Source organism: Littorina saxatilis, linkage group LG7 (genome assembly GCF_037325665.1).
Source record: "Littorina saxatilis isolate snail1 linkage group LG7, US_GU_Lsax_2.0, whole genome shotgun sequence".
NCBI lineage: Eukaryota > Metazoa > Mollusca > Gastropoda > Littorinimorpha > Littorinidae > Littorina > Littorina saxatilis.
Genome location: NC_090251.1, coordinates 34,624,648 through 34,642,578, shown reverse-complemented (window position 1 = coordinate 34,642,578; position 17,931 = coordinate 34,624,648). Strand labels below are relative to the sequence as shown.

At 42.9% G+C, this 17,931-nt stretch overlaps 1 protein-coding gene and 1 long non-coding RNA gene across 2 annotated transcripts; both read left to right on the top strand.

Moving 5' to 3' along the window:
- The first annotated feature begins 5,710 nt into the window (after positions 1–5,710).
- Positions 5,711–8,211, top strand: LOC138971272 (uncharacterized). Its single transcript, XR_011457208.1, has 2 exons — positions 5,711–6,069; positions 7,041–8,211. It is a non-coding gene; the product is annotated as an uncharacterized lncRNA (long non-coding RNA).
- Positions 8,212–8,886: 675 nt separating this feature from the next.
- LOC138971271 (uncharacterized) lies at positions 8,887–14,315 on the top strand. The gene is made up of 2 exons (XM_070343980.1): positions 8,887–12,153; positions 13,128–14,315. The coding sequence occupies exon 1, from the start codon at positions 8,942–8,944 to the stop codon at positions 11,606–11,608; it is 2,667 nt and encodes an 888-aa protein (XP_070200081.1). The 5' UTR covers positions 8,887–8,941; the 3' UTR covers positions 11,609–12,153; positions 13,128–14,315.
- The last annotated feature ends 3,616 nt before the right edge of the window (positions 14,316–17,931 follow it).

Sequence of the window (17,931 nt, the reverse complement as noted above, 5' to 3'; positions counted from 1 at the left end):
GTGCGCACGCACGTACGCGCACACACACACACACAGAGGGACGGGGGGGGGGGGGGGGGGGGCGGAGAGTGCACGGCCTTATCAGTGCAAAGCAGAACAGTTCCTTACACAAACAGTTGCTCTTTCTATCGGTTGTCCTGACTGTGTCAGTGTATGTAAGTACATGTACTTTTTCACTTGTTGTTCACAAACCTTTTCTTCTAACAAGGATATGTATCAAAACATTTAAACATAAAAAAACAAATAAATACAAAAATGATATGAAAAAACCCCTACTTTTAACAACAGACGCGTGGCCGGATGTATGAAAGTCAATCCACAATATTTTCATACATCCGGTTAACCGGATTTAGTAAAGACCGGATGTATGAAAGACAAAAAGTGGGTCCCGACGACTTTCTTACATCCGGTCTCGACTGTATATTATTGAAATTGTTATATCTCGATGTACAGCGCTAAGAGCATAGTTAAATTTGTGAAGCGGCGCTATATAAGCTATCTTTATTATTATTATTATAATCCTGTCCCGATCTGAGATAGTAAGCCAAACTACTTTTCACGGGAAGGAGTGTGCCTTTAGATCGTCAACTATTTCAACAAATATACACGTTACGTACTCACCAATTCACAGCTTGTCAGACTGTGAATATCGACTAACCTTAGAGAGAGAGAGAGAGAGGTATTTCATTGAGAGAGAAAAAAATCCTTGTAAAATATCAAATTGAATTAAATTAGATTCAAATAAGCTTAACCCTCCCATTACTCCCTTCAGCATCTGAATGAAGATTCACACAAATATAAAAAATATATATATAAACAAGTCGCGTAAGGCGAAATTACTACATTTAGTCAAGCTGTGGAACTCACAGAATGAAACTGAACGCACTGCATTTTTTCACAATGACCGTAGTCCGCCGCTAGTGCAAAAGGCAGTGAAAGTGATGAGCCTGTTCAGCGCGGTAGCGGTTGCGCTGTGCTGCATAGCACGCTTTAACTGTACCTCTCTTCGTTTTAACTTTCTGAGCGTGTTTTTAATCCAAACATATCATATATATATATGTTTTTGGAATCAGGAACTGACAAGGAATAAGATGAAATTGTTTTTAAAACGATTTCGGAAATTTAATTTTAATCATAATTTTTATAATTATTTTTAATTTTCAGAGCTTGTTTTTAATCCCAATATAACATATTTATATGTTTTTGGAATCAGAACATGATGAGGAATAAGATAAAAGTAATTTTGGATCGTTTTATAAAAAAATAATTTTAATTACCATTTTCAGATTTTGAATGACCAAAGTTATTAATAAATTTTTAAGCCTCCATGCAGAAATGCAATACCGAAGTCCGGCCTTTGTCGAAGATTGCTTGGCCAAAATTTCATTCAATTTGATTGAAAAATGAAGGTGTGACAGTGCCGCCTCAACTTTTACAAAAAGCCGGATATGACGTCATAAAAGACATTTATCGAAAAAATGAAAAAAAACATCTGGGGATTTCATACCCAGAAACTCTCATGTAAAATGTCATAAAGATCGGTCCAGTAGTTTAGTCTGAATCGCTCTACACACACACACACACACACACACACACACACACACACACACACACTCACACTCACACTCACACACACACACATACACCACGACCCTCGTCTCGATTCCCCCTCTATGTTAAAACATTTAGTCAAAACTTGACTAAATGTAAAAAGACTGAGCGCATCGAACAAGAGCGCAATGGTGGGGGCAGGAATCAATAATTTGTGTGTGTGTGTGTGTGAAGAAGACAGATGGAAAACAACATCAATTGTCACCCTACTTATTTAGCGCATTAATGCTTTGTGCTGCTCGTTGTGTGTTGCTGCCCACTTAAGACAGAAGGGGAGAGAAAAACGCAGAGCAACAGTGAGTATTATAATGGAGGAAACATCTTTGGCCTGCTCCGTTCTTTTGATGTGTCTGAGAAAGAGAATGAGGGTTGTGATTTAACGAGAAACGAGATGGAGAGAAAAATAGATGGGGGTTGGAGAGAGAGAGAGAGAGAGAGAGAGAGAGAGAGAGAGAGAGAGAGAGAGAGAGAGGGGGGGAGAGAGAGAGAGAGAGTTAGTTTGAGACTGAAACACAGAGAGCAAGAGAGAGAGAGAGAGAGAGAGAGAGAGAGAGAGAGAGAGAGAGAGAAAGAGAACGAACGAACGAACGAACTTTATTTTACAAGAATAAAGGTTTAAGGCACAACCTGTCCTTAAACAAATACTAAACATATAATATCCACTAAAGGAGCATACAAATGGAGCGAATTGATAGATGAACAAGTCGCGTAAGGCGAAAATACAACATTTAGTCAAGTAGCTGTCGAACTCACAGAATGAAACTGAACGCAATGCAACGCAGCAAGACCGTATACTCGTAGCATCGTCAGTCCACCGCTCACGGCAAAGGCAGTGAAATTGACAAGAAGAGCGGGGTAGTAGTTGCGCTGAGAATGATAGCACGCTTTTCTGTACCTCTCTTCGTTTTAACTTTCTGAGCGTGTTTTTAATCCAAACATATCATATCTATATGTTTTTGGAATCAGGAACCGACAAGGAATAAGGTGAAAGTGTTTTTAAATTGATTTCGACAAATTAATTTTGATAATAATTTTTATATATTTAATTTTCAGAGCTTGTTTTTAATCCAAATATAACATATTTATATGTTTTTGGAATCAGCAAATGATGGAAAATAAGATGAACGTAAATTTGGATCGTTTTATTAAAAAAATATTTTTTTTGCAATTTTCAGATTTTTAATGACCAAAGTCATTAATTAATTTTTAAGCCACCACGCTGAAATGCAATACCGAAGTCCGGGCTTCGTCGAACATTACTTGACCAAAATTTCAACCAATTTGGTTGAAAAATGAGGGCGTGACAGTGCCGCCTCAACTTTCACGAAAAGCCGGATATGACGTCATCAAATACATTTATCAAATTTAGAAAATTGTAAAAAAATATATATAAAACGATCCAAATTTACGTTTATCTTATTCTCCATCATTTGCTGATTCCAAAAACATATAAATATGTTATATTCGGATTAAAAACAAGCTCTGAAAATTAAATATATAAAAATTATTATCAAAATTTTTTTTTCGAAATCAATTTAAAAACACTTTCATCTTATTCCTTGTCGGTTCCTGATTCCAAAAATATATAGATATGATATGTTTGGATTAAAAACACGCTCAGAAAGTTAAAACGAAGAGAGGTACAGAAAAGCGTGCTATGCAGCATAGCGTAACCACTACCCCGCTCTTCTTGTCAATTTCACTGCCTATGCCGTGAGCGGTGGACCACGAGTATACGGTCTTGCTGCGTTGCATTGCGTTCAGTTTCATTCTGTGAGTTCGACAGCTACTTGACTAAATATTGTATTTTCGCCTTACGCGACTTGTTTTCACTTTTGGCAGCGTTCACTCTAAATTTGCCGCCTAAAACGGACTCGTTTCTGTTCACAGCCAAAGCTTGTATTACACAAAACGTGCTATATATGACAGCTAAGGCCGTATTTGTTACATTTTAGCAGTGTTGACCCCGAGTTTCTACTGCAAACAAAAAATAATAGCAAAATCTCAAAGTATGTGTGAGTCCCCTAATATGGACCACCTTCAACAAATCGAAGAAAATAAAAGCTAAAGGCTATTTTCATTAATTCATTAAGAAGCTTGCTGAAAATAACATATACCTAGCCTTCGAGATTTCAAAAATATATAACAAATAGTCTTCTTTTCGTGGAAGTTGATAATTTCACTTATTTTCACTTTTGATAAGCTTCTTTAGTTTCCTGGTGTGCTTCAAATAATGCTCTCATCAACCCGAAACAGATCAATCTAAAGCATATTTTAATTAGTCTGACTTGCAAACTAAGTTGTATCATGTTATTTTGAAGTATAGGGGCCTTTTTACAGTGATTCGTGAAGGCCTCTCCACTGGTTCATATTAGGCGCCCAGGCTCCTAATATGGACCATTTGTGATTTTTTCTGTATTTAATTTTTGCTGAATGTCTATCAAAGCTATTTCACTCTAATTAGGCCTAACGGTTAACCTAAGAGAGAAGGACTACCAAACACAAAATGAAACTTCTTCTCAAGAAAACAAGCTAGTTATCAGCATGAAACAAAAAGCGGTCCATATTAGGAGCCCTTCCCCTACTGGATGTTTTGTCGCTGGTTCGTTTGATGTTATTCAGCTTTTATTTTAAATAGTTACATTTTGAACGGATATGCGCACCATCAGGTAATCTTTTTCAAACCCAGAAACACCGCAGAAGTATACGGCAAACATGAAATGTTTTCCTCTTTTGATGTGTTTTCTCCCGTTTGGGTTGCTTGTACAGTTCTACAGTAGAAGGAAACCATTTTCCTGCAAATGATCTGAAACAAAAGAGCAACATCTTTCTTTTAAATCTAAATTTTAGTTCTTTGTTTGCCCCGTTTGGCCTTTCAGCTTGTGGTTCTTTTGTGCGAAACAAGTCGCTTTGTTTTCTGTGTGTAAGCCGTGCTTTGTTTCATGGATTTTTCAGGTTAGTGGAAGACTGTATATTCGTAAAGGCCTTTGCGGTGAAAAAAAATTAAGTTTGCAAGCGTGAACGGCATCTTTGTCTTTTAGGATGGGTGCTTTATTTTGAGCTGCCTTTTAAATGAGAGTGATTTTTGTTTATGTGTGTGGGTGTTTGGTGGGTTGTTTTTTTTTGTCGTTGTGAATGCTTTTTTTTTTATATAAGTTTGTCCTCTTGTCTTTCTTCCCTTTAAACTATTTTATTGTGTTCTTTTGACTTTTGTGTTGTGTGTTTTTCAGTCCGTTTGCTCGGTGTGTTTTTTTGTTTTATTTTTTACGGATCATGGTCGTTTTTTGTTTAGTTTTTTTTCCCCGTTGACTTCACGTTCACAAGTGTCTGTATTGGTGAAAAATAGGCCCAAATTGCAAAGCCTATTCTACATTTAAAGCGATAAAAGAAAAATATCGACGAGCTCATTTGAAATGAATGTCATCGAGGAATTTACTAAATTCTTTAAGTCGTTGTCAATGTGTGAAAATCAATAACCAGAACCTGTGTTAGTTTCTTTTAGGGTGACCTCCCTTTTAGGACATAGGGCCTTATGAACTTTTACGCGAGGAATCCATTTTCGTTTTTTAATTACTTAAAAGTAAAGAATGCATACACCAAGGGAAATAAGTAAGCTTACTGTTACCTTTCCGATATATTGCAAGATGATAGTATACGTTATTTGTATATCTGACCAAAATATGACATTTTACACAGATCGAGACAGTCAGTGTTCCTCCGAGACCGCGGTAGCGGTCGAGGTGAACATTGACTGTCGAGATCTGTGTAAAATGTCATATGTTGGTCAAAAATACAAATTACATTTATTTATCGATCGATTCTGGTAGAATTCCTATTATTTTTTTCCGATTGAACGGACGCAAACATGCACTTACAGTCTCGGCTGGCCGCCTAAATATGAGTGTTTTTTTTGTCGGACTCTGACGTCATATGTATATGGCTCAAAGAAGAGAAATCCAATGTCCAATTGATACATAAGAAAATAACATTCATCTTCACGCGCACATGTGTATTCTTGTCAATACGCGGGTAGATTTGACCTTTGTACAAGAGTCACTCACCCATCTTGGCCTTCCTATATGTTATTTATCATTGAACATTGTCACAAACTCTGCCCAAGTCCAGCCATGACTTATTTGGTAATTCGTGCATGAGCTGGGTTTCGTGCGGTTTTGGCTCAGATGGGTGCCTATACAGTGACTCGGTGTGTGTCCGTGGATATGGACAGCCAATCGCGGGAGTGTATTCACGCACGTGGGGTTGCGTGGTGCGTGAACGAGTCACAGGCTCGAAGGTCACTGCTGTGTAAAACTGTGAAGAGAACGGATGGTTGATGTGAATGCTCTATCCGGCCGACCGGCGTGTTGTTGTTTTATACAACCCCGGAGACAAGTTGTGTTCCAGCTGTCTTGGTGTGGCTTCAAGGGTTCTACGGGTGGTCAGTCCTCGAACGGCAAGGTGTGTTGAAATTCTGTAGTTTTTCTCTCCTTCCGTGCTCAGGGTCAAAATTTGTTGGTTCGGTAGGTTTGTGTATGAGAGAGGTTTAGTTTTTTAGTTTCCTTGGTTGGTGTCATTTTATGTGTTGGGTGTCGGGGGTAGAAAGGGGAGAGGGGGAATGGGAAACGAGGGAAAGGGGGTGGCAGTTTTTTATTGTGCAAGAAGTGTGGAGAGCGAGTAGGCTGGTGGAGAGAAGAAAAGAGGTGTCAGCAGTTGCTGCGAGTGAACTTATGTGTGGGAAGGATTTATTTTATGGAGGGTGAATTTAAGGTAGAGAGCGTTAACTCCAGAGAATGAGTCGTGTAGTAGGTGCAAGTACGGAAAAGTGAACACGAGGTACGGGAGGTGTAAACGGGAGTTCACCGTCAAGACAGAAGACGGGGGGGTTGGTTGTAAATATGTGACGTCAGCACGGGTAGAGAAAGAGGGAAGAACGAGGTGCCACTATGTAATATGACTTAAATTCATAAGGGGTGAGGGAAGTGGCGTTGTTGTGAAGGGGCTGCTTGTAAATGGTTGGGTCAAATAATGGAATAGGAATGGTTTATTATGGGGGCAGCCATGTTGTTTTGATTTGGTGAAATGGGAGTTGTAAATACTTTGAACATTTATATTGATGATGGTGTATTTACAATTGTATAAAAGTAAAGGCTGTAATTAGGTATTTAAGTGAGTGGAAAGTGTAAGAATTATTACATAATTGGTCATGTTGGGACTCTGGTATTTTGATAATGATGTTGGTTAAAGTTAAATAGTAACTTTGATGAGATGGCCAGGGTGGTTAATTAAGTAGGTAATTATGGAAATTATGGGAAGTCAAACGAGGGAAATATTGTTGTTAGAGTCAATTTATGGACTTGGTGGATAAGGGGAGATAATTAAGTATTGTTGGAGGAACAAGTAGTTATACTTGGCTTTTGTTCCTACGACAGCGTTCAAGCATAGAAGCGGGGCTGTGGGAGAGTCCAAGCCAGGAGAGACGAACGACACAGGGGACAGCATGAGGTTCCGGGTGCAAGAAGCTTCCGGCTCTATACCCGGGAGGAAGGCGTGTTAGTTGGTGGGGTGTTTGACCACCGGTGTGTCGCAAGTGTGAGCTGTGGAGGTGAGGTGGCCCACCGTCAGTGGGTAAAGTGGTGGAAGGTGCTGGCATTCTATTGCCACGAGCAGTCTGTGCACAAGAATATATTATGGCATCTGTGTGCCTTGAGTTATGCAGCTGTGGCTTCAATAAGCATTGTGACCTATAAGTGAGTTTAAACACATTAAAGACATAGAGATTTTGCAAGTGTTAGAGGAAACTAGGTAGAAATTGACTATTAATTAAATATTAGGTTATTAACTTAGTACCAGGCCTGGTTATTTACATTTCAACGGGACTAATCTGGAGTGTCTTTATTGTTTTCTTTGAGCGACGTTGATTTTGTGGATCGGCGAGATGTGAACTGGACTTGGTTGTGAAACGTCGTGATCATTACGCACGAAGAGAAAAGTATGTAGTGATATGGTAATTTGTTGTTATGAAGTAAGGTTGTTACGTGGTGGATTAATGTGAATGTGTTATTGATGAATTAATGTTCGTACCATTTATTGTGTTGAAATAAGTGGAAGAGAATTGAGGGTTTTGTTATTTAAAGTTAAATTAATTAGTATTACTGGTGGCTGGGCTTACTGGTTTCATGTGTAGCTGCGTTTGGCGTTGATCTTTTGCATCAAGGTTGAAGGCAGTGTAGCAGAAACGTTGGTAGTCCCTATCACGAGGTATTAGTGTAAATGTAAGTTAGAAATAATAGTTAGTTAATAAATAACGGGGTTAATTGATTACTGTAGGTGAAGATAAGCGGATTTTGAGTTGAGATAGATTTATAAAGAGACTTCTTGATTTTTCGGGATCAGGGAATTAAGGTGGTAGGTGGTAATATTTAGGGATATTTACAGTTCTTTTAGTATCAAGTTATAAATTCTCATAGCCATTTTGTTTTGTTAAACTTTAAGATAATTCTTCCTTCTTCATCTATCTTTGATTTTGAGCGATTGTGATTGGATGTGAATGTGAATGCGGTGTTGTCGTGTGTGTAAATAATAAACTTTGGTTTGAATGTTGCCTGGGTGTGGAGTCAGTGATTAGAGTAAGAGTGGTTGATTGTGTCTGAGTGTTTTGTACGTTAAAAGGTATTCCTATACCTCTCCCAAAACTTAGGGGAGTTACAATGGTGGCAGCGGTGGGATAGGAGTTTCATTTCGGGGATTAGGAAGGGTTTAGATAGCATCGGGAAGTAAGGGCCGTGACTCGTGTGAATCAGTTGTGAAAGGGTATGAATGAGGACTAGCGTGGGCGGTTGGCGGGCGACTTAAAGGCTTTAAGCCTGGGTGGCTATTTTGACCCGGTAGAGGAAGGAGAGAGAACGAGTGAGTTTGAGCACACCTGGGGTCCGAACTGATCACTCGGATCTCACTCTACCAAGGTTGTCAGCTAGCTGTTTGGGTAAGTTCTATTGTGGTTGTTGCTTTGTATTATTCTGTCCGTGTTTGTTGTGGGCGATCAATTTTGGAATTGGGGTCAAGGTGAGGTTGGTTTGTCAAGGAGATGTCGAATTCAGATCGGGATGAGCGTCAGTTGAGGCGGGCGGCTAGGATGGAGGAGAAGGTTCCAGCGACGTCTGCGGCTGCATCCCTGGTGGTAACCCCTCCTCGGTTCACTGTACCAAGTGGTGGTGCGACGTTGTTGGCTACGGGTGGTATGCCGGGTGCGGTTTCCACGCCGAGGATGGAGAGGTCTTTGGTGACGCCAGGAGTGTTGGGGACGAGGTCTGTTGGGGCGCAGCGTTTGGCGATGGGGTACGGTGAGGGCCAAGCTGTAAGGGGAGTGTCGCCGATCATGGTCCAAGGTTCTAATGGGTTTGACGATGAGTCGGTAGACAGGGAGTTAGCACGGTTCCGTAGTCAGGGTGAAAGCTTGGGTTTGCAAGGGGCGACGTTGGCCCAGTTTGTGATGGCCCAAGTGCGCAGGGAGGCGGCCATCGTCGAGGAGAGAGTGGCGCAGGCGAAGTTGCGGAAGGAAGAGCGGCGACAACGCAAAGAGGAACGAGAACTTCAGGAGAAGAAAGAAGAAGCTCGACGCCAAGCAGAAGCAGCCCAGCGTAGGGAAGAGATAGAGGCCAGACGCCAAGAAGAAGAAGCCCGACGTAAAGAGGAACGAGAACTTCAGGAGAAGAAAGAAGAAGCTCGACGCCAGGAAGAAGAAGCCCGACGCAGGGATGAGGCGGCCCAAAGGAGAGAGGAACGGGAGTTCCAAGAAAGGAAAGAAGAAGCCCGACGTAAAGAGGAACGGGAGTTCCAAGAAAGGAAAGAAGAAGCACGACGACAAGAGGAAGAAGTCCGGCGCAGAGATGAGGCAGAGCGACGCCAGGAGGAGCGTCGCATACGGGAAGAGGAACTGCAAGCAAGTGAGGCGAGGTGGAAAGAGGAGTTAGCTCTGCGCACAGGGGGGACTGAGAGAGAACCGAGTTTTGACAAATACCGGGTAAAGATGTCCTTCTGTGATGACTCTGTCAACATTGACGACTACCTCCTCCACTTCGAGCGAACAGCGACAACACACAGGTGGAGCAGGGCGACATGGGCAGGTCGATTAGCAGACCAATTGAAGGGTCGCGCAGAGAGAGCATATCTACGGATGACTCCCGAGGATGCCAGCGACTACGATATGCTCAAGGTTGCGCTGTTAGAAGAGTTCCATCATACTCCAGAACACTATCGCCGGGAATTCAGAAACATCACAAAGCAAGGGGACGAGAACTTTGTACAGTTTAGTCGTCGGCTGCAGACCCTGTTGGATCAATGGATAGCGATGTCACAGTGTGCGGGAGATTATGACCGGCTGTATGACCTGATCCTGAGAGAACAGTTGATGTCAAATTTCCGGGGTGAGCTGTTCCAGTACGTCAGCGATAAAAAGCCAGCTACAGCCAAGGAAGCGGCGGTGTTAGCGTTCACTCACTTGGAATCAAAACGGGACGCCAGATTGTTCAACGCAAAACGTAACATCGGGGCCCAAATGGACGATGAGGAAAAGAAAAAGAAGACTACAAGCAACGGGAGTACCAAGACCGGAGGGGGATCGGAGGAACAGGCAGAGCAGTCAGAGGGCCAAGTGAGGCCAGTAGAGGGCAGCAGGAACAAAAAGACGAACTGGAATCGGGAATACAACAATCGGGTGATATGTCATAGGTGCAATAAGACGGGACACATTGCCAGGGAGTGTACCGCGAACGCCTGCATGACGACCGAGCAAGATGACCAGACGAGATCTTCCGAGCCGTCAGAGCCGTTGTGCAAAGACTGCGAGAAAATTCCATTTCGGCCGATGGGAAGGTGCAAGGTTAACGGGAGAGACGCAATCAGTCTACGTGATTCAGGGGCAGACAAGACCATGGTAAAGGCTGCATTTGTTAGGCCTGAGGATTACACCAGCGGGACAGTGCACGTAGAGTTTGCCGACTTAGACTGCACAAAGACGTATCCCTTAGCATGGGTTGACGTAGAATCGCCGTACATCTGTGAGAGGATTCTTGCCATCGTGAACGACAACATCAGGCCTGACATTTTTCTGGGAAACCTGGCCCAGCTTACGAGCGGAGACTGGGTGGAAGTATCGATGTATCCCAGACGGGCGTTGTGTGCGGCAGTGACAACCAGAGCACAGGCTGAAGCAGGTACACGGCCGGTGAAACCGGTGGTGGTGGTGCAGATTGAAGGGCTGCAAGTGACTCCGGATCAGCTGAAAGTCTTGCAACAAGAAGATGAAACACTCGGGCGCGCAAAACGACTGGCCAAGGAAGGGAAACCGATACAAGCAGGAAAGGGCATGGTGGAGTTCAAGATGTCTCGTGGAATACTCAAGAGGGTTTATCGGGAGAAGAAATTGGAGTGTTCACAAATATGCGTTCCCAGATCCTTGAGGAAAGGACTACTCAAGTTCGCCCACGACACACCCATGGCAGGACATCTGGGAACCAAGAAGACCCGCGAACGTCTATGGGCAGATTTTTATTGGCCAGGCCTGTGCGGAGACGTGCGACGATACTGTCAGTCCTGCGACCGATGCCAAAAAGTCACGCCGAAGGGACGAGTTGCCAAGGTGCCGCTTGGGCGGTGCTACTCCAAGACCAGGGAAACGGGATGCAGATGGTGGCCTGTGCGAGCAAAAAGTTGCTGCCAGCGGAGCGTAACTACAGTACCATCGAGCGCGAGTGCTGGGCCGTGGTCTGGGGAGTGCGGAAGTTTGGCCGTACCTCTACGGAAAACCTCTCTGCATCCAGTCCGACCACAAACCCTTGGAGTATCTGGAGGGTTTGAAGGCGACCAACAAGAGGTTGATGCGGTGGGCGTTGGCTCTGCAACCCTACATGTATACCATCCAGGCGATTCCTGGAAGAGACAACGTGGGGGCCGACTTGCTCAGTCGCTCGGAAGAGTAGCCAGATGTGGGAAGCATTGAACCATCAAAATGGACTGATTTTGGTGGGCTGGATCATGTTGCAAGTCCATGGATGTCAGTAGAGTTGTGTAGTGTTTTAGTTCAGGGGGAGTTGTGGTTTGATTACACGTGTTAGGATTCCTGGCATTGGTCAGAGGTGTGTGGTTTTTGGTTCAATACAGGGTGTTTTGTACTTGGGTGGGGGGTTTGTCACAAACTCTGCCCAAGTCCAGCCATGACTTATTTGGTAATTCGTGCATGAGCTGGGTTTCGTGCGGTTTTGGCTCAGATGGGTGCCTATACAGTGACTCGGTGTGTGTCCGTGGATATGGACAGCCAATCGCGGGAGTGTATTCACGCACGTGGGGTTGCGTGGTGCGTGAACGAGTCACAGGCTCGAAGGTCACTGCTGTGTAAAACTGTGAAGAGAACGGATGGTTGATGTGAATGCTCTATCCGGCCGACCGGCGTGTTGTTGTTTTATACAACCCCGGAGACAAGTTGTGTTCCAGCTGTCTTGGTGTGGCTTCAAGGGTTCTACGGGTGGTCAGTCCTCGAACGGCAAGGTGTGTTGAAATTCTGTAGTTTTTCTCTCCTTCCGTGCTCAGGGTCAAAATTTGTTGGTTCGGTAGTGTTTGTGTATGAGAGAGGTTTAGTTTTTTAGTTTCCTTGGTTGGTGTCATTTTATGTGTTGGGTGTCGGGGGTAGAAAGGGGAGAGGGGGAAATGGGAAACGAGGGAAAGGGGGTGGACAGTTTTTTATTGTGCAAGAAGTGTGGAGAGCGAGTAGGCTGGTGGAGAGAAGAAAAGAGGTGTCAGCAGTTGCTGCGAGTGAACTTATGTGTGGGAAGGATTTATTTTATGGAGGGTGAATTTAAGGTAGAGAGCGTTAACTCCAGAGAATGAGTCGTGTAGTAGGTGCAAGTACGGAAAAGTGAACACGAGGTACGGGAGGTGTAAACGGGAGTTCACCGTCAAGACAGAAGACGGGGGGGTTGGTTGTAAATATGTGACGTCAGCACGGGTAGAGAAAGAGGGAAGAACGAGGTGCCACTATGTAATATGACTTAAATTCATAAGGGGTGAGGGAAGTGGCGTTGTTGTGAAGGGGCTGCTTGTAAATGGTTGGGTCAAATAATGGAATAGGAATTGTTTATTATGGGGGCAGCCATGTTGTTTTGATTTGGTGAAATGGGAGTTGTAAATACTTTGAACATTTATATTGATGATGGTGTATTTACAATTGTATAAAAGTAAAGGCTGTAATTAGGTATTTAAGTGAGTGGAAAGTGTAAGAATTATTACATAATTGGTCATGTTGGGACTCTGGTATTTTGATAATGATGTTGGTTAAAGTTAAATAGTAACTTTGATGAGATGGCCAGGGTGGTTAATTAAGTAGGTAATTATGGAAATTATGGGAAGTCAAACGAGGGAAATATTGTTGTTAGAGTCAATTTATGGACTTGGTGGATAAGGGGAGATAATTAAGTATTGTTGGAGGAACAAGTAGTTATACTTGGCTTTTGTTCCTACGACAGCGTTCAAGCATAGAAGCGGGGCTGTGGGAGAGTCCAAGCCAGGAGAGACGAACGACACAGGGGACAGCATGAGGTTCCGGGTGCAAGAAGCTTCCGGCTCTATACCCGGGAGGAAGGCGTGTTAGTTGGTGGGGTGTTTGACCACCGGTGTGTCGCAAGTGTGAGCTGTGGAGGTGAGGTGGCCCACCGTCAGTGGGTAAAGTGGTGGAAGGTGCTGGCATTCTATTGCCACGAGCAGTCTGTGCACAAGAATATATTATGGCATCTGTGTGCCTTGAGTTATGCAGCTGTGGCTTCAATAAGCATTGTGACCTATAAGTGAGTTTAAACACATTAAAGACATAGAGATTTTGCAAGTGTTAGAGGAAACTAGGTAGAAATTGACTATTAATTAAATATTAGGTTATTAACTTAGTACCAGGCCTGGTTATTTACATTTCAACGGGACTAATCTGGAGTGTCTTTATTGTTTTCTTTGAGCGACGTTGATTTTGTGGATCGGCGAGATGTGAACTGGACTTGGTTGTGAAACGTCGTGATCATTACGCACGAAGAGAAAAGTATGTAGTGATATGGTAATTTGTTGTTATGAAGTAAGGTTGTTACGTGGTGGATTAATGTGAATGTGTTATTGATGAATTAATGTTCGTACCATTTATTGTGTTGAAATAAGTGGAAGAGAATTGAGGGTTTTGTTATTTAAAGTTAAATTAATTAGTATTACTGGTGGCTGGGCTTACTGGTTTCATGTGTAGCTGCGTTTGGCGTTGATCTTTTGCATCAAGGTTGAAGGCAGTGTAGCAGAAACGTTGGTAGTCCCTATCACGAGGTATTAGTGTAAATGTAAGTTAGAAATAATAGTTAGTTAATAAATAACGGGGTTAATTGATTACTGTAGGTGAAGATAAGCGGATTTTGAGTTGAGATAGATTTATAAAGAGACTTCTTGATTTTTCGGGATCAGGGAATTAAGGTGGTAGGTGGTAATATTTAGGGATATTTACAGTTCTTTTAGTATCAAGTTATAAATTCTCATAGCCATTTTGTTTTGTTAAACTTTAAGATAATTCTTCCTTCTTCATCTATCTTTGATTTTGAGCGATTGTGATTGGATGTGAATGTGAATGCGGTGGTGTCGTGTGTGTAAATAATAAACTTTGGTTTGAATGTTGCCTGGGTGTGGAGTCAGTGATTAGAGTAAGAGTGGTTGATTGTGTCTGAGTGTTTTGTACGTTAAAAGGTATTCCTATACCTCTCCCAAAACTTAGGGGAGTTACAAACATCTTGTCCATTTTCAGGAGCCTTTTCATTTTGGTCAATCACCGTGGGTTTTATCTGTTTCTTAGTCATCCGGTTCATGACGTCACACCTGGTCGCTTCCAGAATGAGTAAAATAACACCTCGGAAATCATTGGGAGAAAAGCCGTCGGTAATCATTGGCAGAATCTCAATGGTCACAATCATCCTGCGTCAGAGTTGCTTCCCGAAAATGGATTCGCTTAATGATATATGATACCTTCTTCTCCTTCTTCTTCAGCATTCCAGAATTTTCTGGTTACGTGTGAGCTCGTTTGCCCATGCTTCGTATGGTATTTTTATCTGTTGTCTTATTATTTGTTTTGTCTTTTAATGTGCACCACACTGAAATTTCTCTGTATGAGATAATAAAGTATTCGTATTCGTATTCGTATTCGTTCCCCACACTATACTCTGAGAGCATAGTCAGCTTCTCTCCGCTTTCGTTGAGCAGGCATGCTGGGTATTTTCGTGTTTCCATAACCCACCGAACTCCGACATGGATTACAGGATCTTTTCCGTGCGCACTTGGTCTTGTGCTTGCGTGTGCACACGAAGGGGGTTAAGTCACTAGCAGCTCTGCACATAAGTTGACCTGGGAGATCGGAAAAATCTCCACTCTTAACGCACCAGGCGGCAGCGACCGGGATTCGAACTCACTACCTCCCGATTAGGAGGCCGACGTCTTACCACCACGCCACTGCGCCTCTCATATGATACATGCAAGTCCTGGCGGTGACCTCACGAGTAATTTCCTTCGGTTGATTTGACGACATCATCGAGACAAACTTTGTCCTCGAACTTCTTTGTCAAATTCTTCGGGAGACAATGCAGATGAAGTGACAGAATGCTGCGTGACTACGCCATTAGTCGCATGACGTCATGTTCTCGAATAAGAGTCATTTCTTGAGACTGGAAACAGAAACACTTTCTGGGAAGCCAAGGTTAATTATCTGTGTATTTAAGTGTTTGCCTATCTGTCCACGTACTTCAAAGACCTGTGGGTCGAAGTACCGTGATTGTAGTGTGTTGTTTTCTTTGTCATAGGCTACATTAATATTTTCAATAACTTCCCCTTTCTTGTTTGTTTTTGTTTTTATTCTGACCTGAACTTTATTTCGCTTTGTTTTGCTTTTGACGTCAGAGATTTTCTTGTGGAAGAGAGCATCAAGAAGAGACGACTTTCTTTGTTTAGTCGGCGTCGTTTCTCGAAGTGAATTTATCCACCGACAAAACTGTCTCAAATCGCTCCATTGTGAAGTGACATACGGAGGCAGACACACAGCCCCACGCACGCTCTCTGTCTTCTTCTGTCTGTTTACCTTCGTCTCTGTGCATATGTGTCTCTCTCTCATCGTCTGTCTTTTCCTGTGCCTGGGTGTGTCCAACAGTGGCAATTTGATCGTCTGTATCTGTCCAGCGTGTCTGTCTGTCTGTCTATCTATCTGTATGTATGTCTGTCTATCTGTATGTGTGTCTGTCTGTGTGCCTGTGTCCATGTCTACGTCTTTCTGTCTATGTATGTACCTCTCTGTCTATATCTGTATTCGTATGTTGTCTTCCAGAGTCTGTATGTCCGTCTCTGTCGGCTCACTTGTGTCTGTCCTTCTGTCTGTCTGTATTTACGTATGTATGTATGTGTCTCTATGGATGTCTATACGTATGTGTCTGTCTATGTGTGTTGACTTTGTGTGTCTGTATGGATGTCTGTATGTCCTTGTCTTTATAGATGTCTGTGTCTGTATATGTTTCTGTCTGTATATAAGTGTGCCTGGGTGTCTGTATATCTGTGTCCGTAAGGATGTCTGTCTGTGCGTGTATGCATGTATGTATCCGTATATATGTCAGTATAGATTTCTGTGACTCTCTATATTTGTCGGTCTGGATGTCTGTATATCTGTCTGTGTCAGTATGACAGCATTGTGAGAGATTGAATCCATGCCTTCGTGCTTGCGTGCCCTGTGTGGGTAGGGAAAGCCCGAGCTATTTCATGAACATTATGCACCTACTTCAGCAAGCTAAATCCACCCGCTTAATTAATTAAACAAAGGAGCTACTTCATTAGCTGAATAGATTCGTGGAACATTGTTGGCTTTCGTACCAGAAGAGTGCCACCAAGGGACACAACTGCAGATATTTAGTGGTTGGCGTGTTTGGAGGATCACGACCGTATTGTGACCTCTGGTGAAACACCAGGGAATATGTGCATGCACGAACTGACCACGCGAATGGGACAGTGAGGATGTAGTGTACTTAAAGTGCCCTTCTGCCTGTGTGATCCATCTTCTAATCCACCCTATTATGAAGTGCTTTCAATTTCTGAACAAATGATATTACTTATTGAAAGTGTGCTATTTAGGCTTAAAACTAAGGTGTGTGTGTGTGTGTGTGTGTGTGTGTGTGTGTGTGTGTGTGTGTGTGTGTGTGTGTGTGTGTGTGTGTGTGTGTGTGCGTGTGTGTGCGTGTGTATGTATGTATGTGTGTGTGTGTGTGTGTGTGTGTGTGTGTGTGTGTGTGTGTGTGTGTGTGTGTGTGTGTGTATGTGTGTGGGTGTGCTCGGAACAGACACCTATTTCAAATTAATTCATTAATAAATTCTCACTATGCAGATGAAGAAGCTGTATTGTTGAGATTTGATACCTGCGCAAGTGGATGACTGTTTGTATCCCACGGACAGATCTGTTGGGCTGTAAATGACTATATATTTACATGGAAAGGTCTTTATCTTTGAATGCACACTCATTCCAGTGCAAACAAGAAATTCCTCCGAGGTAGGAAAAACACCCCCGTCAAAGGGAAATAACCTTCTCAGTTGGTGGCAGTGACTGAGTGAGAATGGTTATTTCCCTTTGACCATTAAGATGTCCCTCTATAAGTCCTTGTATAATTTTAATCCACCAATAACTCCCTAACCGTGTGTTTGACTGGTCCCAATTTTTGTAAGGACCGTCTCAGGAATGTATAGAACCTGTTCACCAAGTTTGGTGACGATCGGTCCGTTCATTCTTGAGATCTATATGCGAACACAAACACACAAACAAACAAACAAACAAACAAACAAACACATCGACCGAAACCTATACACACCCCTATACCGGGGGTGTAATAAATGGACTCACTGTCTCATATCTGGACAGGCTTTTACGTGGGGTAAGACTATAAGGGTGTCCAGGGCTGAGGCGCACGAGGCGTAAGTGGGTGCCACCCAAACGGGTGAAAACAAACCGGGAGGTCTGACTCGTTGAAATAACAACGTTTCAATTTCAACCAATCCATCACCGCGGCTAGCTGGCTCCCACCCAGTTGGTTACTTTCTCTTATCCCTTATCCCATTGAGGTCAGTACATGTTTCATGAACATTCGCAGATAAAACGAAGGTCGTGTACGTTAAACATATGAATAGATGGTACAGATTACCATGGTGACAACATAATCAGTATCGTTAGGGAGGTCAGACTGCAAGGTTGTACCTAACTAAGTCTTGCTGATGGATGTCGCTACCTCTCCC